The sequence below is a fragment of the Otolemur garnettii genome, unplaced genomic scaffold (genome assembly GCF_000181295.1).
Source record: "Otolemur garnettii isolate 467f Iridium unplaced genomic scaffold, OtoGar3 scaffold00003, whole genome shotgun sequence".
NCBI classification, from domain to species: domain Eukaryota; kingdom Metazoa; phylum Chordata; class Mammalia; order Primates; family Galagidae; genus Otolemur; species Otolemur garnettii.
Genome location: NW_003852398.1, coordinates 35,803,232 through 35,824,722, shown reverse-complemented (window position 1 = coordinate 35,824,722; position 21,491 = coordinate 35,803,232). Strand labels below are relative to the sequence as shown.

At 37.9% G+C, this 21,491-nt stretch overlaps 2 protein-coding genes across 4 annotated transcripts in view; both read left to right on the top strand.

Annotated features, from left to right (window-relative positions):
* PURA (purine rich element binding protein A) overlaps positions 1-2,005 on the top strand; it is an 11,482-nt gene extending 9,477 nt beyond the window's left edge. For all 3 annotated transcript variants that reach the window (XM_012809117.2, XM_012809115.2, XM_012809108.2), the window contains exon 2: positions 1-2,005. This exon is cut by the window's left edge and continues 3,401 nt beyond it. The gene's annotated coding sequence lies outside the window, so the exon portion shown is untranslated.
* A 1,656-nt stretch (positions 2,006-3,661) lies between these two features.
* Positions 3,662-11,302, top strand: IGIP (IgA inducing protein). The gene has a single exon (XM_003782140.3). The coding sequence runs from the start codon at positions 10,965-10,967 to the stop codon at positions 11,124-11,126; it is 162 nt and encodes a 53-aa protein (XP_003782188.1). The 5' UTR covers positions 3,662-10,964; the 3' UTR covers positions 11,127-11,302.
* Positions 11,303-21,491: the final 10,189 nt, after the last annotated feature.

The window sequence follows — 21,491 nt, the reverse complement described above, 5'->3', positions numbered from 1 at the left end:
TATTAGGAAAGAGAATTGCTTTGATTTTGTCTCTTGTTTACTATAGCTTCTTTAAAGTTAAGCCTTGTACTACAGGTTGTTGGAGTACTCCTAGATCAGTGTTTCATAGTGGCCAGCAATAAGTAGTGCAAGTCATCAAAAACACAGCAAACTTAGGCAAAGTGTCCTTTCTTTGAGATGCGAGTTCTTTCATGAGGTTTTCTTTAGGGTCAGAGTTACCTAAAGTGAAGCCTTTCTTACCTATAGACTTCAGATTCTGCTTGGAATCCTACCGGATCAAGAAGCACATGTATTGTGCAATTGTCTTTACACTATAACAGTTGAACACAATCTTACTAAGATTTTGAAACCAGTGTCTGATTTACGGTCAGTGGGTTTAAAAAGAAATCCACATGCAGATCTTTTAAGACTTAAAAGTGATCATAGAAAAGACTAAGTGTCTGTAAAGATGCTCTTTTTTAAGCATCTCACTTACCTCCCCAAGCACCCTCCCAAACCTTCCCTTCTCCCCTCTCTTGTTCATTCTTTTCCTTCCCGGCCCCCCTGCCCCCCGCCCCAGGTGCTCGGTACTTTACCAAGGTTCTATACTACAGTGTTTTACGTTGGATTTTTTCCTTGTTTTTATTTTTACTAGTTGGTAAACCCTTATTTGTGTTGACAAAAAAGGAAATGGTGTATTTGACCATATGTGTTATTCATAGAAGACAGTATGATCAAATGTGCCAAAAACAAGCAAACAAAACTTAATTCCTAATAAGTATGCCTTATTTTTATTGATCTGCTTTGTCTTACAATTAAGGTCCAAGAGCTTGGTTAAACTGTATTATTTGCCTAAGTATAAAAGAAAACTTGAAATGCATTGCAATATTGATGTTCTTTAAAATGAGAGACACTGTCAAGTAATTTAATCCAGAGATCAGCCACCAGATTTGAAATGCTCGCGTGTGTGTGTGTGTGTGTATATGTGTGTGTGTGTAGTTGGTTTTTTCTTTTAAATCACCAAATCTTTTTTTTTAAGCTACTTTTTTTTTGTGCCTCCTATTTATCATGCTGATGTTAGAAGCAGCAGTCATCCAGCCACAGAGGGAGCTAAAGTTAACTAACCAGAACTGTAGAAATCATTATACATGCCTTTGACAACAAAGGAAGTTCATAAGAAAAGCCATGTCGGCTTTTCCTCTATTAGATATAGATTGGAGGTAGATGAATATTTGCCAAATGGAAAAAAAAAAAAAGACAATGCTAGTCAGGAAAGACAAACTGTTTTCCAGCTTCTAAAAAGCCATGGAGAGTAGAAACCAAAACCAACAGGGAAATAAAAAAACCTTGAAAGTCTCAATTTTTAGTTGTCCGATGCAGGGGTTGAAATTTAACTCAAAGGGGAAAGTATCAATATGTTATTTTAGGCCTTCAGTCTAGAGACAGATAACTCTTCCAATTGGTTTTTCAGGTAATGGAGAAAGCTGCTAGTAATTTTAACCCCTGCCTAAAGAAGACAAATAATTTCATTTGGGAGCAAATACTTACTGCCTTGAAAAATAGCACTGTAATAGCCTATGATAATTAGTTGTAGAATAACCTTTATCCCTTTCAAACTATGCAAATTATTAAATAAGTGTAAATTAGGATTCAATTAAAGATAGTTGATTATATTGCAATCAGATGGCATTCACAAACTTAACTGGAGCATATACAAATAAAATCTATTAGTCAAAGAGTTTTTTATGCTAACAGAAAAATATAATTTAGCTACCTATTCTAAAAATGGTGAATATTATTAATATTGTATAATAGGACTGAGAAGACTGCCTCCTTTTTTGAAGAGAAAGATTAAGGATTTTTATAATTGTTTTTCATCAAATTTTAATATTTTTGTCAAATTTTTAGGTATTTAATTTGTAAAACAGTTTGCTTTGTACTGGCATACAGAAAATAGGGTATTGATTTTAAACTTTTTGAAGCCAAGTGATCAAGTACATTTGTAATAAAAGTCAATGGATCTATATCAGTTGTACTCACTGTTTTCATTTCTTACTCTTATAAATATAGGGATGCTGTACTTTTTCTTCAGGAAAACTGAACTAAATTTGGGTGGAAGGGAGGGGAAAAAATAAATCTTACTGATAATAATCTGGGTGGGTATCATGGCCCATGTACTTTATATCAGTTTCAAGTCAGTTAAGATTTGATATATTTAAAAAGATGGTATGTCAACTTTTTTCTTCCTGTTTTCTTAAAGAACTTGATGTTTGGGGGGATCATGTTATTCATTTTTTGTTTCTGTGTTATAACATTTTGAGATTGTTTACACTTTCTAAACTAAGGTTTTTTAATGACATTTTGGGTTATCAACCAGCCCTGATGACCCACCATGGGCATGATTATTCTTTATCTTCTATGCATGTTTCGCCCTCTTTTACTCAATATTCCCATTCCATTTTTCATGTTACACACATGTGTGCACACACACATTTCTAGTTGATTTTAGAATGGCTCTGTTTGAAACTTGCTACAGTAGCTTTTGTAGCTCCACAATGCATTTTATTTTACATATGGGCATACTTCTTTAAGATTTTCTGGCCCATAAAAAGTGAAATATCAAATCTTTTTCCCTTTTCCAAGTCTTTTGAACATCAGATTGAGATCTTGCTTTCAGTGTAAAAGAGTGTTAAAAAAAAAAAAAGGGCATCTTTAGCAACTTAGGTTTGGAACAGTTCTTGATAACACTGAGTATAACAAGAGTTGTTATCCCAAAATTTTAGTATCTTAGTAATTTGGAGGTACGCACAGATATACACACTCCATGAAAGTGGATTAAATAGGACAGAGAATTTATTGAAATTGCTAAAGCAAATAAAATTCACCTAAGTTATTCCTGCAGAATTGTCCATTAAAGTGTGTTAACTTTTAAATCACATTGTATAATATTTTTGTTTTCTTCATTGCTATTAACCAAATTTAGGCCATTCATAATTGAAGCATGCTATAAAACTAAGATGATCGCTGCTACTAAAATTACTGTTTTCACCCAGAAGCATTACCATTGAGTTACCTTTGTAGAATTTGCAATATTTTTAAGAAAAGCTGTTTTTAATATTTTGAAAGTTATTTGAATCTAAGGTAAGACCTGAGTTTAAGGCATAGAGCATTGACAGGCTCTTTTTGGACAGAAATTTCATTATTATGGGTTAAGTGAAGATAATCTATATTAGCATTAGCATAAATCAGATAGAATTTCATGATGTGAGAACCACCAGATGAAAGAAGAAAAATATTGGTTCCAAGCCAACAGTTCATCATCTTTCATCTACTAAAACAACTACCAAGTTTTGATGTTGAATGATCTAGGTAATTTATGTCTGTAGGAAAGTTGAGTATGGCAAAGGTCACTCGTTAGTAACATTTCTTATCAAGAATTTCATAGCATTCATTCATTTTTATTTTATCCCCATATTATGTTTGGTACTTGTTTTTTCTTTATTTTCCTAATGTCCTTTGCTTTTGTGGAAAATTGTCTTGTTGATAGGTAGAAATATGGTGGTGATCCTCTATGTAAAATGAAGTTGGTTCATAACAGATCAGGAATATTTTACTCATTTTGGAATTGCAAGATTTTTACATTTTAATGAATACATACTTTATTTTGATGATTATTAGTAATTTGCTTATTTAAATTTTTGTAACATTTCATGGGAAAAAAATTTAAGCTAAAGAGTTTAATTCAGAGTCTCAATAATTCAAGAGGCTTCCAAGTTCAAGGACTAAGTCCTTATATTCTAGAATTGTGAAAAAATGGGAAATAATCTTGTTAGAATGTTTTGGTTGAAGATGGATTAACACAAAAGGATCCTAGGAGGGGTTAAGAAAATATATTCTTATTGTGAAGTGGCTGTTGAAGTTAGGGGACAGATTATTTACCTATTCACCTTGACTAGCTCAAACAGTAATGGCCATCAGCTAAGGACTTAGCAGACTCATGCTAAGATGGGGTCAAACGCTTAGTCATCTGAAGTGGATTGGCAATTTCTAGTGCAGGTAGCTATTGGTGGCACTTGACCTATCTCCTTAACATATATATCTGGCATCTTCTCTCTCCTATCCTCCTTTTTCCTTGTTTTTCTCCTTTTTTGATTCTTCTTGTGACAGGCCTGCCAGTAGTACTCAGGCTTAGCCCCTTTGAAAAAAGTAAAGAAATTGCTGACTCCTATCTTAGAACATAGCTAACTGATGATCCAGAAAGATTTCTGAATTATTAAGTAATTAGACAGTTTTTTCTGACTGCTATTTTCCCCATAGTTGGCAGTTTCAAGGGCATCAAATTAACATTTGTTAAGAAATTTGTGAATTGAAGAGAGTATAAAGTATGTGTATTTTAGGTTAGTTACTGGGAATGGAGACTTGCTGGTTTGGAAATTTGAGAGCAGAAAGGGGAGAGCTTGTTTAATGTGTTTGTGAATGGGGTTGTGAGAAGTATATAAACAAGAAAATGGTTTGAAGGTAAAGTAGAATTTTTATTGAAGGCAGGAAAAGGTATAAGATGGCCTCTGAATGAGAATTGTTTGCTAAAGACAATGAAGTTGATCTTGACTAAAGAAGTTTTAATAAAAGTAGGGAAAATGAATCCCCCATTTGTTATGTGAAAACTGTTAATCTATAGCTAGAGTTTTGGTGATGAGGCATTATACAGATCTATTTTCATTTGTAGGATGTTTGCTTTTCTGGGACAAATTAAGTAGCAGAATTGTGGAATGGCGGCTTTTTCTAGTCAAGGCAAGTTGGTGCTGGGGACTTATTTTGAGAAAAAGAAGATAAGAAAATTTCAAACTTTTTAAGTTGCCATTTTTAAACTATCAAAAATATTTATCATACAGACTATTTTCTTGACCCTTGTTACAGTAGTTTACCTTTTACTTTTCAAAATGGTCATTAGATCAAATTACTGATTTGCTGTCCACAAAGACTCAAATTATTCCTTGCTTTTATAGGAAAGGGCAAACCATGTAAAAACACTAAATTGCAATTTTAAGTATATTTTCTATTTATTAATACATCTGCAATCCTAGTAACCATTAAATCTTGTGAACTTTATGAAGCCCTCAATAATATTATATTTCTAAAATTAGAATACATGCCCCTCAACTTATGTTTCTGTTTTCTCACTTTTTACTTTAAAATTATAGTATTCCCAAGAGTTCCATGGTAGAAGATTTAATAATATAACTTAGTATACATCTGAGAGCTTCTTAATGTCATTTGTAGGGTGAGCTGATAGTGTTTAGATTTCTGTTCCCATTATCCTGGTAGCATTTTAAATTACTTATAATAAATAATTAGTATAATATTTGTTTTTGAAGTTACAAAATTTAAGTCAATTTGGATTAACTCTTTGTTGTCAAATTTGGTATGGAATTATTCCCAGTGATTTTGACAGATTACTTTCAGGTTTCCTTTTACTCATATCTGTATAAATTAGTGATAAAAATCTCTTTAAAAATAGCCCCCCAAAAAGGGCTGCAGGTTTTGTACTTGGAAGGTAATTTTTCTTTTCTATAAATATCAAGTTTATTAATAATAGCAGGATTATTTTTATTATAGCTTGTTTTGTAGAGTTGGCACTTAGTATAATTTCCATACTTTATTGTGCATCAGATTTTAAATTATAATACAGTTACATACTATAACTTGTTTAAGTCAGTAAAGAGTCTTCTTAAATAGCCCCTCCCTTACAAATCACTTATAAAGAAGTGAATTTGTAAACCTTCATCAAGAACCAGTTATTTAAATGACTGAGACAAGTTTTTGAAAGACTTCCTTAAGTCTAGTCAGTGGAGATAAATGTTAGCCCATTTCCATGCTGCATACAGTTGTTAGGGTTTATAAAGTTGTCAATATGTACAAGTGCAAAAGCAGGAAAGACAATATAAAATTGCCTGTGAAATTTCTAGTTTTCATTATTTGCACTACTTACCTTTGCACTTGATTTTTTGAAAGTTAAGACTAGTCACTTTCACTTTTGTTTCTAGTCTTTTCTGATTTCTTACAGAATTATGTTTTCAATATCCCACCCAAAGCAAAACTTATATGCAACTAAATGTGCTTTATAAGGCCAAGAAAATATTTTTAGTGTTAGCTATGTAAAAGAAAAATTTGTTTTGATAAACTTTTTAATATAGGCATTTATTTGCCAATAAAATCCTTTGTAAATGTAAGTTTTATTAACTATTTAAATAGAGTTAAAGTTTAGGAAATATATGTGTGTGTGTACGTGAAATGATGTCTTTAGATCCAACTTCTGGCTTGAGATGGCCTGTTTTTGGATTGTTGGTCTGTTTTCACAGAAGTCAGTGAGATCTGAGTCTAGCTGGGTACTGGCTTAAACAGCTGGAAGTGAAGTGGGTAGCAAATGGCAGCTCCCTCTTTCATGTAGTTTTCCTTAATGTTCATATAGTTCCCTTATGGTCTATGTGATACAACTGATATTGATATAATTACATTAAATGAATATTACATTTTGGAATTCAGTTTTGAATCACTTTTTGAGGAAGAAGAGCATCAATGGGTAAGAGACTTTATTTTAACCAGATGCAGTCTTACGACCTCAAAGATGTACTCTAACAAGAAAAGAATAAAAAGTGTACCTGTGATGGTATTTTTTGTCTTAGATTATGCAACACAGTATTCAGAATTGCAAAAAAAAAAAAAAATTGACAGTTTAACCAATGGAACAGAGATGTGTTTTGGGCTAAAATTAATTTTTTGTAAGTTATTTAATTATTTTATATTCCCTTTCTCATAGATTTTTATGCACTACATACTTAAAACCAAGTGAGAGGCCTCTTTTCAGATCTGGTTTATTTTTGGAATGCCTGAGTGTGTTTCTGGATAGGAAAGTGGTGTTTTAATTCTTGACATGCTCTTCTCAGCATGTTTTGCTAGTCATTCTGGATCTTACGTTTGCAAATTCTGTTGAAAACTCAGCGATGTAATGAGAAAGTCCTCTATGACATAGTGTGAATGTTTGTGGCCGAAATTATTGTGGAGCCTTATGGCTTTGTTTTTACTTTGGGAAGAAAATTTAACTCCTAAAACCTGATTTTAGGTTTATTTAGTGGAATTATGCTAGATAGTTGTCTAAATATTTGCTAATTTTGGGAAATGAAAGTTCATAAATGTGTATTTGACTCCAGATAATCCTTTACTCAAAATCACAAGTTAAAGGCTCACATCATTAAGAGTTACCTAAGCTTTATGTTGTCAAATCTTTAAATGTGGATGTTGTTCAGCATTGTATCTATGAATTTCCTTTAGGAAAAGAGAAAAATTTAGTCTTCAAACCTTTTCTTGGAGATTAAATTTACCATATATGGAAAATGAAAAACTCTAGAAAGTGTCTTTATTTTTTAATGGAGTTTAACCAGCTTAATTATTTTTTCTACTTTGAAGCATTTATTTCCCAAATGTGAATAAAGGGAAAAGATCAGCAATTTGCCCCTCCTCTTTTAAGGCCATTTTTAGTTTTCTGCCCCCATTTCCCAGTCCTGGTATAAAATGAATTACGGGTATCCCTCTTAAGTCCCTATAACCCTTTTTAGGATCACAGATTCATTTATCTTTGATAATCAGATGAGAGTGATGGACCCTCTCCCAGAAAAAAAAAAATGCACACAGATAATTTTGCATACAACCTCAGGGGCATCACACATGTTCTGAAACCCAAGTTAAGGATCTCTGCTCTAAGCAAACTCTGTAGAGAAAATTTCAGTGAAAATTATTGGTAAAATTAGGAAATAACTATTGGCTTCAAATATTTCAGATTGGAATTATTATTAGATGGTGGCCCCTACTAACAAAATGTGACATTGCAACCAGTTCTGTTAGATATAATAACATAATAACAGAAAGAAGGAAGAAAAAGCAAAGTTCTGAGAGCTGTTTTTATGGAGTCAGGGCATCTCTATATGTGGGAGCCATTACTGGTTCAAGGCAGGGGTCAGGGTGCCTGACAAATTCTAGCAGGGTAGAGTTTGATAAATCATATTGCTCAGGATGCCAAGGGGTTAACCATTATCTTAACCCCTTCCTCACCAAAAGATTTTAGTTTTGTCTATTGGGAACAAGATGTCACTAGGGAAAAAATAGATTTGCCTTACAACTTTGCTGGAACACATCAGTTTGGTGACAGATGGGACACTAGTGTTATTTTTAAGAAGGTGCATAAAACCAAAGTAAATTATTCTCTATGTAGAACTTTATTTACTCGTAATATTTGTTTGGGTATATTAGCTTTGACAATTTTTACCAGTAAATATTAGTTTTATTTAAAACTGGGAATTCAGTTTATAAATAGGATAGTTGATATATCTGTTCTTTCCCTTGTGTAAAGAATAGTTTAAAGATTTATGCACACTTTTTACTTTTCTCTCTTAATGCCATGGGGTGGGGTGGGTGAGTCGAGGAAGATCATTGAGTCAATAACTGACAAAATGTCTTCTTCAAATTTAAAAATTGAAAAGCAGCACTTTAAGTCTAACTCTACACCGTTTTATTGCATGTATTAGTTTTAATAATTTTTGGTGCATGCCTTTGGGCTTATTCAAAAGTGTACAATAGGAAAGTATATTTCCTTTCTTAGAAAGGAGATGTTTTTCTACTTTGCAACATGTGATTACAAAAATCTTCCTCTGTGGGAAGATTAACCTTGTATTGAACTACTGAAAAGTATATATTTTTAGATATACAGAAGGAATCTACATGGAGCAGCATTCAGACCTATATAGAAGTCATAGCATTCTGTATAGGACCAAAAAGGAAGTTACCTTAAACACTTAAACAGACTTTGTTGGGTAGAAATACCTTTAGATCTTGCATTGACTTCCAAAAAGAAAATGCCACAAAAGTTTGCTGAAAACTTTTGTTGCTTGAATTTTCTCTGTCAGTGTATTTAGCCCAAATGTAACAGCTTTGGGTTAGCACACATGTAAGAATCAAAAACACCAAGCTAACTAAATAGTTCAGTCTTGTTTGCCAATCCAGCTTGACTGAAATAAGCAAACTAATCACACACAACGTGAAAAACTGTCCAACTCCTCAAAGGTTTTGACAAAATAACCTTGGCTGATGTGGGAAGACTCCCACTTCAATTTCTGACCTGACAGTGAAGATTCATGCTTGACATGATTTCATACCTGACAGTGTCTGTTTAAGGAGCTATGGTACAGTTTGCTAATTCAATCCCAGATACCTGTTGATCACCTGTGAGATCTAGAGTCCAAAGTAGCCAGCAGCCGTATCCCTGAGTGCTCTGTGCCCATCAGATATCTTAAAGTAATCAGGGTTGGGACTGGTCGCAGCTTGGATGATTGACCTTAGATGCTATAGACAGCCCCAGATTCAAGAATTGTGTCTGCTTTCTTGAGAGTCATCACTGAACTAGTGTCCCACACTGTTACTTACTGTAGATGCTCTTAGAGGAGGCCCAGAGCACACATCCTAATCCCTTGTGGTACTCAGAGAGGGGGTGCTAACTCTGATGCCCTGGCCAAATTCCAGTTTAGGGATGTGGGTCTTCTCATTCTAATTGGAAATGTGCATCACTTCCCATTTTTCCTGTTAATCTCAGTGCAAACTACACTAGTCTGTTTCTTTGCCCTGGTTCCAAGTCTCTAAGATGCTGGTGTGTATTATATGGGTCAAGTTCATGCCTTATCCTAATGCACAAGAGTTGAGGAATGGGTGAGCTTGGTGTCAGAGTGCCCTGTGATTAGATAGTGGACTCTTGTGATGCAGTGGGGATGAAATTGGCCCTCTTTTAGCATAAGTTGGGGAATGTGCACTGGCCAGAGGCTTCTAGCCATGAGATGTGAGCTGAAACCAATTTTCCCTCTTTTCTTATAGCATGTTGAAAAAATCTGTTGGGTTTTCAGCAGTCAGGGAAGGCCGGAGTTCTGCTTTAATCTGGGTAACTGAGGCTGGTTTGAGCAAGACTTTGGTTAATTAACTGGGTTCTCAGATGCCACAGACTCCGTGAGAAGTCACCATTATTTTCAATGGTTGTGATAGAATTTCCCCCTAGTAGCCATTATTTTAAGATTATATTGCAGAGTTGCTTTATTTTGAGCTTTTGTGTATACACAATCCCAAACTGGAAGAAATTAAAAAAAAAAAAATGGAATCCTGCTGTGAAAGGTATATATTACTCTAGATTTTTCTTACTGTAAATATTGTAAGATTGTAATACTGTCAATATTTTATTAACCAACAAATGTTAATCTATGTGAATTCAAACTTATTTTAAATGTGCTTCTTATTTACTGTGTGTGGTCCCTGTTGCTGACAGTATTAAGTTATATTCTGATGTAAGATTAACTTTATTAAAGAATGTAAACATTAATGTTTCCTTATGGGAAAACAAATAAAGTATAAAGAAGACAATTCTTTTCATTGAAATATACTGTGTATTTACACTTGCTAGACCCAGCACCACTTACAAATTTAGTACACTGTTCAGAATTTTAGTTAACACAGCTGACATGGTTGTGCGCTCTTTGAAAGTCTAAGAGAAGGTATTGTTGGAATATAAAGTTTGTATTTGTCTGCTGTGAATCATGATCTTGAAATTTCTAATCAAGTTTGTAAAATTTTTATAGTAAACATTTTAATGACAATTTAAGAATTTATCTTCTCTAAAAAATGGTCAAAACAATATCATTTCAGAAATAGAATTGTTCTTTAATATCTTTCCAAAATGACTTTGGTTAAATGGACCAGATGTTTATTAGTTAAAATTTAGGACTAAGTTGTTGGTATTCTTTGAGTTTACAAGTTAATCCTTATTGGAAACGTGCCAATATACAGTAGAATATCATTAATTTGCACTGTTTGGGGACCCATTTAAGAATGCTGAATTTTGCCAACTAAGAAGTAAATGCAATTTAAAAAGTAAATTTGAGCATTCTGTATTAAATATGTGCAGTTATTATCACATGAAGAAGCGCAGTGTGTCGGGCTGTAATATAACCATATTTGCTGTCATGTTCTCCCATCTCAGTGCTGGGAACTCACCATGTGGAAACCAAGCAAACGTGTTGTGCATCAGCCGGCTTGAGTTTGTTCAATATCAAAGCTGAAACTAGCGAGGTCTGCTGTACTGCTTATTGAAGTATTGTGATTCTTTTAGGCATTGATTCTTACAAAATATATACTGTAACAGTATACTTTGTACAGATTTAAATTTTATTTGAAAAAATGAAATAAAGTAGGCAAAAAAAATAAAGATGTTTATTTTTCATGTGACTGTATAAACAGATCAGTCTTTTGTTTCAGTGCTTTTGGGGGGAAGGGGTCTGGTTGCTCTTGGATTTATTTATTTTATATTTTGGATAGATGGAAATCATTTTCAGGACTCTCAACAGGTATACTTGCCTATTAGGATCACTAATTGGGCTGCAAGCATTACTCCTATTTCTATTTTATTTTAAAAGTTTTATTTTGGTAGGTTTTTTAAAAAATTATTTTTTATTAAATCATAACTCTGCACATTGATGCATTTATGGGGTTCAGGGTTTTGGTATGCTTTAAAAAAAATTTTTTCTTTTTGAGACAGAACCTCACTTTGTTGCCCTCAGTAGAGTGCCATGGCATCATAGTCCACAGCAACCTCTAACTCTTGGACTCAAGTGATTCTCAGCCTCCCAAGTAGCTGGGACTACAGGTGCCTGCTATTTTTAGAGATGGAGGTCTCGCTCTGGCTCAGGCTGGTCTTGAACCTGTGAGCTCAGGCAATCAACCCATCTCAGCCTCCCAAAGTGCTGGGATTACAGGCGTAAGCCACCGCACCTGGCCAAAAATTTTCTAATGGTGTGATGGTTAACTTAGTCATCATTTTGAAGAAAAGAAAAACTTTCCCCATGGATCACGTTCCTTTCTCATGGAAGGAATTTTCTTTTTGGTCATTTTAAATTTGAAATTGGTTTGGGGTAGTGGAACGGTTACAAAAGATCCCATAACAAAAGATGAAGAGAATCTTCTACAGAAAATAGAGGTTGTACTTTAAAATAAGATCCCTTTCAAAACTGCTTTTCTATTGAGTGAAATGGCAGGCAGTGAATGAAGTTACCAATAAAAACATGGCACAGGAGCAGTCCTTCAGGATAGTTTCAACAGGGCCAGCTCCTAGAAAAGTAGGTTATCTGACTAAGGAGAACTACCCCAGTTTTGACATCTACCTCAAAAACCAGCAGAGACCTCAGGTGTTTATTTTCCTCATCTTTTGGAGTTTGAGGTTTTATTTATGGTTTCCTCCTTTTACTTTTTTTGATTTTTTCATTTACCTTTAGGATGGATATGAGGAATGCTTGAAAAAAGTAGTTCTCCAAGTTTTCTGACAAAAATCACACTATGGAAAACATATGACAATCATTTAAATATATGTGACAATGGTTATATTCTAAAACTGGATGCCATAGAATATCTCCAGTTCATGGTATTAGAGTTCCCTGAGTAAATCCCAAGAGAGTTTATTGTGATTATTGTTTTGCTGTTCTCTTGCTAAAATGTTCCTCCTTAAAAACAGCATTGGACAAGCTTCCACATCTGACAGCCACCAACTCCAATATAAATAATGCAGAGATTTGCTTTATGAAAACATAAAGCTAAAGGTGTCACTGTTTTAGAAAGGTTGGTGAGGTGCCTGTGAAACTCCAGTTTTCCTTAAGTTCTGCAATACCTCTGAATTTGTGGGGATGTGGAGGGCCATACGGAAGACAGGTAGATACTTCCAGTAGAAGAGACCAGATATTCCTGTCTCTTTAGTGTGAGATCAGGTAATCCATGGGTCCCTGTCTGAAAGGACTCTCAAATACAGGACCTTGTCCTTGAAACTCCAGCCATGATTTGCTCCTAACAAGTACAAGGGAATGAACAGCCAAAATCCAGGCCCCTTCTTAATTGTCCTGTGGCCTTCATCTTTTAAAGGTTCCAAATGGGATCATGATTAAATATGCTCAGTGGTCAGTTTGGAGAGCAAGACACCCTAAGGTGAGGTCCTACTGGGGGCTACAGGAGAAGCCTACTAGACTTGCGATAGGTCTGAACTATAAGGCAGAATTGTACAGGGAGCTGCTCAAAGAAAGAGGCCGAAGATTCTCAAGCAGAACTATTTATCATTTTACTTTAGTGCTTTTTTTCTAAGGTAATGTAATTGGCAATCTCTTCTACCTCCATCTCTCCACTGGATATGAACTTATTTATTTAACCATGTTGTATATGGTTTGTTTTGGTTCTTTTGCATGGTTTTTAGAAATATCTTTGTTCCTAGTTTTAGTGACAATTTCTTTCTAAGCAAATAGGGCTTTTTGATCTTGGGTACTGGGTTTTTAAAGAGGTTCTGCTCTTTCAGGACCAGAGGAAAGAGAGTTCTTTTCCACTGTTTGACTGCTAGCTCATGTCAGGGCCAGCACACAACTCCACTGTTCTTATTTCACTACCTTTCCCCACACTTCCAGAACTTTGGGAGGAGGAACCACTTTTTTCCCCTCTGAAAATAGGGATTCCACCTTAATATTACAAATCTCCAGAGTGTTTCTATAGCATCAATCTAATTTTCCCACCAACACTGATTTTCATTCACTTTGATTCCACCCAGACCATTTGGCACTTAGGTTAGCAGTGAGAAAATGTCAAGAAACCGACTCATCCCTGTTACAGCCAGCAGGATTATCCAGTTAACTCCACCATCTTAGGCATCCTGGCTCTCCTGGCATACTCAGCATACACATTTGACCTTTGTTGGCCCCCTGTGGAGACTGGCAGCAGCTCCAACCTAGCTTTCTTTCTCTGGCAGTGGTACTTAGAGTGAGTCTGTACTGCCATCATCCTAATTTTTCCAAGCTCACCATCTTTTTTATTTTTTAAACATTGAGTGCTTAAAATATTCAAGGCATTAAGCTAAATGTTTTACCTAGGTCATTATACTTCATTTTATTACAACTCAGGATAGACACTACCATTAGCCCCATTTTACAGATGAGGATGCTGAGGCACAGAAAGTAACATACCCAGGATTCCATACCAGATAGGCTGATGTGAAAGCACATGGTCTTAGTCACTCTAATATATTGCCTCTCTATGAAGTTCTGCCTCCTCATCCCTTAATTTGTAGGATTTCCCTGACTTTGGTTTTGCCTCATCTCAGGATGTGTTCAGCTGGATGGCAAAGCCAATGTTCCTTGTAGCAAATGAGGATTCCTCTGCATAGCTCAAAAGCCACACTTCCTGTTCCGGAGGTTGATTCATGAATGAATCCACGTTTTCATTTCTTCCTCCCCTTTCAAGAGGGAATGATTTACTCAGAGCAGCTCTGAAGGAAGTTGGCAAATGGCCCTGCCAGGCCTCTCTCCACTGCTCTTTCTTAAATAAAGTACAGCCCTGAGTATTATTCCTGCCTCCTCCCACCCTTACCACAATGACCTGATCAAAGGGTTCTATGAATGAGGATCTTGAATTTTGCCTTGTTGAGTTGTCATTTTCCCTTACCCCATTCCCCTATTCTACCTCTAGCAGACATCCTTTCTTCCTTAAAGTAGACCTCCTATCTGAGCCCATGTGGCTTCAGATACAAGTTCAGTAACAAGGGTTCCTAGCCCAGAGTTCTGCTTAGGCTTTCTGGAATCATTTTCCTGCACTCTCTTAAATGCTATTTCCCAGATGTTTCTTGACTCTAAGGAAAGGTCCCTCTCCACGGACTTCTCAAATTCCTTAAGACTCGGGGTGGTTTAGAGGGCTATGGCATCTGTTAGAACTCTTGTCTGAAAAGGAAAAATCATAACTTGAACTTGAACCCTTCATGACTTTTGTATCCTCTAGAGTATTGGTTCTCTAAAAGTGTGGCCCCTAGACCAAGAGCATTAGCATATCCTTGAAAGAATTTAGAAATACTAATTCTTTGGCCCCACTCCAAACCTACTGAACCAGAACCACTGGGTCTGGGGCCCAGCAATCCCTGTTGTAACAAGCCCTACAGGTGATTCTGATGCATACTGAGCATTTGGGTTTTAGAGGGATATGGTTGCAGCACATACAGGGAGCAGGAAGCCCTTATCCCTGTGCTGTCTGGTGCAGGTGATGCACACTCTCAGTGACAGTACACACACGAAGGACCACTGCTTTCTAAAGCAAAGGTTTTTTTTTTTTTCAATTTTTTTTTTAATCTCTTTTGGAATCTTAGGTTTGAGAATCTGATGAAAGCTTGGTGTCCTCTTAGCTGCTTCAGAGACTCCATAGTCAAAGTTAAGAATACTTGCTTTTGAACTTAAAGCTTGTCCTTTCTTCTCTGGCTTCTACCTGCTCGCAGAACTACTCCAGTAAGGGATAGCCACATACCCGCTGTTCCCCTCTTCATCTGTTTACTGTTGAATGTCACTGAGAGCATCACCAGACAGCACAGGGAGAAGGGCTTCCTACTTCGTGTATGTGCTGCAACCAGAGCTCTCTAAACAAAACCCAAATGCTTAGGCATGGAGCACCAGGCCAGGAGTCTGGGACCAAACATAAAAGTGATTCCTTCTCCAGGAGCTGTGAGTTATGTGTCAGAGCAGAACTGCTATGAACTGTTAAACTTTCTGTGATAGTCCTATCTGGGGCATGACAACTGCAGCTAGAGCATTGTCATTGGTAAGTCTTGGTCTTCTAAGAGAGGAACTCCTATAATAAGGTTTAGACTTTCATTGCCAAGCTAAAGCTTCTCAGCTTATACCTTTATAAACCATTCCACCTGAGCAGCTAGTTACATGGGGCACCACTTTCAGCTTTTCCTTCATGGTTTTTCTTGGGTCATGTCTTAAGCTGGTTTTCAGCATCTTCACTAGAAAAAAAGTGCCTTCTCTAAATCCAGAGCCTCCTAAAAAGGACACTGACTCTGAAAATTTTGAGTGCCCAAAACTGCAGAGCTTAGGCCACCCTGTGAATCACTCCCTCTGGCTGGTAGAACTGCTTCCCTGTTCTGAAATGTGGCCCAGAGATGAAAGGCTTCTTTCTGAACTGTGACTTCACACATATGAAGCAGAAGCTTCCCCTCTCAAAACACATGTCTTCCCCCATCTTAGTCCTTCCCATTGTAATAAAGGGCACCACCAATATACAAATTGCTCAGACAGAAGACAGAGCTTATTCCAAATTCTAGTTTTCTTCAACCCTCATATCCAAAATATATCCTGTATCTACCCACATCTCATGACCTACACCACTGTCACTCTAGATCAGTAGTTCTTAAATTTCAGCCTATATCAAAATCACCTGAAGAGATTGCTGAAATACCTACTGCTATATCCTAGTACAGTAGATACTGGAGTAGGGACCTGAGAATTTTCATTTTGAATATGTTCTCAGGTGATGCTGATGCTGTTGACCCAGAAACAACACCCTGAAAACCACTGCTGTACTCTGTTGTGAGTGTCTAGGCATCTCGCTTTGTTTTCAGGTGTCCTCAAACTAAGGCCCGCAGGCCACATGCAGCCCACCTAGGACATTTATCTGGCCTGCCGGGTATTTTTGCCGCCACTGCCTGTCCTACTTAGTAGCCGACTCATCCCAGGGCCTGCAGTCCGGCAATCCAACAGTCTGAGGGACAGTGAACTGGCCCCTGTTTAAAAAGTTTTGAGGACCCCTGGTTTAAGACCATCTAGTTATGCCTCTTATCCCTATTTAATTATCTATAGCACCTCCTGTTCACCTGTACAAGTATTTTAGTTTGGATGACAAATTACATGGGCATCCATTTCCTCACCTGACAGCTTCTTCACTGTTCTCCCTACTGCCATGCTTGCCCTCTGCTATCCATTCTCTACATAGCAGCCAGAATGATCTTTTTAAAAATGCTGATTGGATGATGTAACTCCCTATTTCCCATCACACTTAGAATAAAAGTCTAACTCTCTGCTGTGGTTACAAGGCCTCTATGATCTGGCCCTACCTAACTCTCTAGCTTTTTCTTCTTCCTATTTCTCCCTTTTTCATTTCTTTCAGCAATAGTGATTGCCTTTCTGTTTTTCAAATGCATGGAGCCCTTGCCACCCAAAGGCCTTTGGCTTTGCTCTTTTCTTCCTAGAATGCACTTCTCCCATATCCTCCTATGGCTGGCCTTTTTTCATAATCAGCCTTTAGGTCCCATGTTCTTTCTTCAGAGAGGCTTCAGCCCAAACTGAAGTGGCCCATTCTAATCACTTTCCCTTGCTCTTGTGTTCCAATTTTCTTCTTAGTGCTTATCACTGTCCAAATTACCTTGCTCATATATTTTCTTCTGTTGATGGTCTAATACTGAGGGCAGGATTCACCATGGTATACCCAGTGCCCAGACAAGTCTGGCATACACCAGACATTCAGTAAACATCTGATGACTAAATGATTGGGCTCCAGTGTGTCCAGGCCATTTCCAGGAGTCAGCTATACCTCTGGGCCTGACTTCCTCATCTACTTTGAATGTGGGTACTATCATTCTGTTTTATCTCACCTCTGGTCTATAGGTGGAAAAGAACAGAGGCCCTGAATAGGAGATGATTTTTCTCTGTGGCCAACCTCCTTAGCTTTCTGTACCTCCCAACTCTGTATAGACCTCAGCATCTCTCCTCCCTGGGTATTTCATTTCCAGATGAGGTTCTCAGGCAAGAACAAGCAACCCTAGATTCAGCAGATAGCTTAATGCCCACTTTGTCTCCAATTACTCCCTAAAACACTGTTGATGGAGGCTTGAACCGTATAACGTGCACTTGAGGGTCCTTGGTCCCTGGTCATTTTATGGGCAGCATTTCTTCTGGGTCTTTCTCTCAGTGAACTGGGTACTCACTCTCCCTGAAATACTAATTGAGGAAAAAGAGGACTAGCTATTTGAAGAGTGATGCATGCCCTATTTCTAAATGTTGAAGGGTAGGAAGTGTCTAGAGAAGCCTGGCCTCTATAAAGCTCTAACACCATTGGTGACAATAAATTTGGGCTTCTTGGGAGGCTGTGACAAGAGAATCACTTGAGCCCAAGAGTTAAGAGGTTGCTGTGAACAATGATGCCATGGCACTCTACCAAGGGCAAAAAAGTGAGACCCTGTCTCAAAAAAAACAAAAAGAAAGAAAGAAAGAAAATTTAGCCAAGTGTAGTGGAGCATGCCTATAGTCCCAGCTCCTCAGGAGGCTGAGGCAGGATCACTTCAGCCCAGGAGTTTGAGGTTGCTGTAAACTATGATGACATCACTGTACTCTAACCCAGGTAATGAATGAGACCCTGTTTCAAAAAACAAAGCAAAGCAAAAAGAAAAGAGGAGCAATGACAATCCCTCAGCAACTTTCCAGCAATGAAGTAGAAAAGAGTCTTTCTCCTTGATTCTAAGGCTGGAGTGGAAATAAGGCTGCTGGGCTCTGCTGAGTTTAAATACTTTTAGGCTCCTGGATAAATTTAGGGTTATGGAGTGTGGACTCAAATAGCAAAGTCATGCAGATAGGAGATAGAGTTAGGATATCTGATCAACTCTCCACAAAGTAAATCCCTTTTGAGATCTCACCAGGCTGTTATGTTATGTATGGTGGGCAGGGATTTGCGAGGGGAAGAGTCCTGATTATCTCTCTGGAGGATTGCCAAGACCTTTGTCTGAGTCTTGGTCTTTTGGTAAGAAGCATGAGAGTGGAGGTTAAAAATACTACGTTTGAAATTAGGCCTAGGTACAAATCCAGGCTCTACCACTCACTAGCTTGATAGCCTCGTACAACCTCTCCTAGTCTCAATTTTATGATTGTAAATGGGATGATAAGAGTGTTACCTTATTAGACTGCTGGGAAGATTGAATGAAATAATTTAAGAGCTCACAGCACAGTGTTTGGCACAGAGCAATTAATGTTAAATATTGATGTTCAGTAATGATGTTGCTATCATTATTATTATTTTTTGAGAAAAAGGAAGCAAATGCAGAATGTATAAGGGCATAGCCTCCAGCAGCCTTTACATTCCAGGCTGAAGAAGGATGAAAAAGTGCAGGTGCCTCTCCAGAATGGTCAGCTAGTTTGCACTTAGCTGAAGGGAGGGAAACCTATTCTTACTCTTTCCTATCTCAGCTTTAGACCTATGCTTATGCCCTTCTCCTGCCAACCCAAGAGGGACTGCTATGGCTGGTCTGTCTGTGGCTCTTTCTTCACAAATCTAGTTACATACTGAACTGGATTTATTTTGGCTTGTTGCTTTGTGTTTGTGTTCTAGATATGAAGTCTCTGAGTTTTCTAATTGAGGTAGAAGGGAGTGCTCTTTTGAAAAGTGTAGTTTCAGTTTAGGGACTCTGCTTTCTTCTGGCTACAAGCAACAGCAGAAATTCTGCTATCTGCCAAAGGCATAGGATGACTAGAGGTCAGTACTGAATATTAATTCACCTGTTGGACATGTAAGATAGCAGCCCTGGGAAACAGGGCATGGATAAGAAAAGAAGTAATATGCCTTTGGCAGGAATTCTTAAACTGAGGTTCTGTGGGGTCCATAAAGCTACTGGAATTTTTTTTTTTTTTTTTTGAGACAGAGCCTCAAGCTGTCCCCCTGGGTAGAGTGCCGTGGCATTACAGCTCACAGCAACCTCCAACTCCTGGGCTCCAGCGAGTCTCCTGCCTCCGCCCCTCAAGTAGCTGGGACCACAGGCGCCCGCCACAACACCCGGCTATTTTTTGGTTGCAGCTGTAATTGTTGTTTGGTGGGTCCGGGCTGGGGATTCGAACCTGCCACCTTAGGTGTATGTGGCTGGCGCCTTAGCCAGTTGAGCTATAGGCACCAAGCCAAGCTACTGGAATTTTATGCAAGATTATACCTTTATGTACAAGATACATTTTCCTGAGAAGAGGATCCATAGTTTTTGTCAAAGTTCCCAAGGGAAGCCACAGCCCAAATAAGTACAGAAACACTGGTCCTGATCTAAGAGTAGAGACAGAACCTTCCTCTGGGGATTGCTAAGAGGCTATATATATTGTGCAGGCTGGCAGATTATCAGGACTATTAGTAAAAATGGGCCTGGGGCCGGGCATGGTGGCTCACGCCTGTTGTCCTAGCGCTGTGGGAGGCCGAGGCGGGTGGATCACCTGTGCTTAGAGGTTCAAGACTAGCTAAGACCCCCCTGAGCCACATGAGCCAGAGTGAGACCCCGTCTCTACAACAACAACAGGACAAACCAGGTCCAGGACAAACAGCTGGACCTTGGGAATCCCAGCTCCATGGGGGGCAAGAAAACACTACAGGAGGAAGAAAAAGAAAAAAAACCTTCAAAGTAATAAAGTTGAAATAAAAAAAAAAAAATGGGCCTGGAAGCAGAGTTGTTTAGGCATCAAGGGAGGAGAGCTACTCTTATTGGACCTGACTGGCTGGAGCCTCTCATATCTGTTTGGAAAGTTGGAGGTTTTGTGCTCACTAAACGTTTCCTATTTTCCCTGAAATTTGGTCTCAACATTAGAAGGCACTCTAAACTGACATTTTATGTCAAATGAATGGACTGGTCTGGTATCATCTCAGAGGTGGGAGGCAATCTTTGAAATATTGAATCTAAGTTTCACAGTATTTAAAAAAAAAGACAAAGTCTCACTCTGTTGCCCAGGCTAGAGTGCCATGGTGTCAGCTTAGCTCACAGCAACCTTAAACTTCTGGGCTCAAGCAACCCTTCTACTTTAGCCTCCTGAGTAGCTGGGATGACATTCAGCTAATTTTTCTATTTTTAATAGAGACAGGGTCTTGCTCTTGCTCCAACTATTCTTAAAACTCTGACCTCAAGTGATTCTCCCACCTTGGCTTCCCATAGTACTAACATTACAGGTGTGAGACACCACAGCTGGCCTCACAGTCTACTTGTTAATTTCCCAGAGGCCAGTGGTTTCTCCTTAGCCCTGTGGCAGCCTTTCTTAAGGGGTCAGGTGCCTTCGTCTTATCCCCAGCTGTGCTTATTTACTCCTTAGTCCTCACTCTCCAAATCTTGAAACATATTTCTGAAAGTCAAATTGGGACTTATGAGATTGTTTGATACTTCTTGGAATATGATTCCATCTTTGTGGCTATGCTTCAGTTTTGGCCAGTCCATGGTACTGTCTCCTGCTTTGTTCAGTAACCATTATTCTTTGTTGTAGCCCCTTGTTCATGTTAGAAAATGGCATTTCCTCCCTTGAAAGGAGGACCTCCTTCCCAGAACCATATGCTCAACCCAGTTTACCAAAAGGCATCAGAATACCACAGAGGTTTCCTAAGACTTGAGTACGGTTGTGATGCTGCCTGAATCAGGCACTCTCTGAGCTCAGTCAGCTAACAAATAGAAAATATGCTGAGGGAAGCTAAGCACAGTAGTTCCCTCACTCCCCGCCCCCCCGCCCCAAGCATAGCCTAATTACCATAGGTTGTGGTCACTGATGAAGGCTCCGTGGGGCAAAAGTTTTGCTTTGCTTTGAGGGCCTTGTGTCAGAGTGTTCTCCAGATATGAAACAGAATCAAGTCTCCAAGAC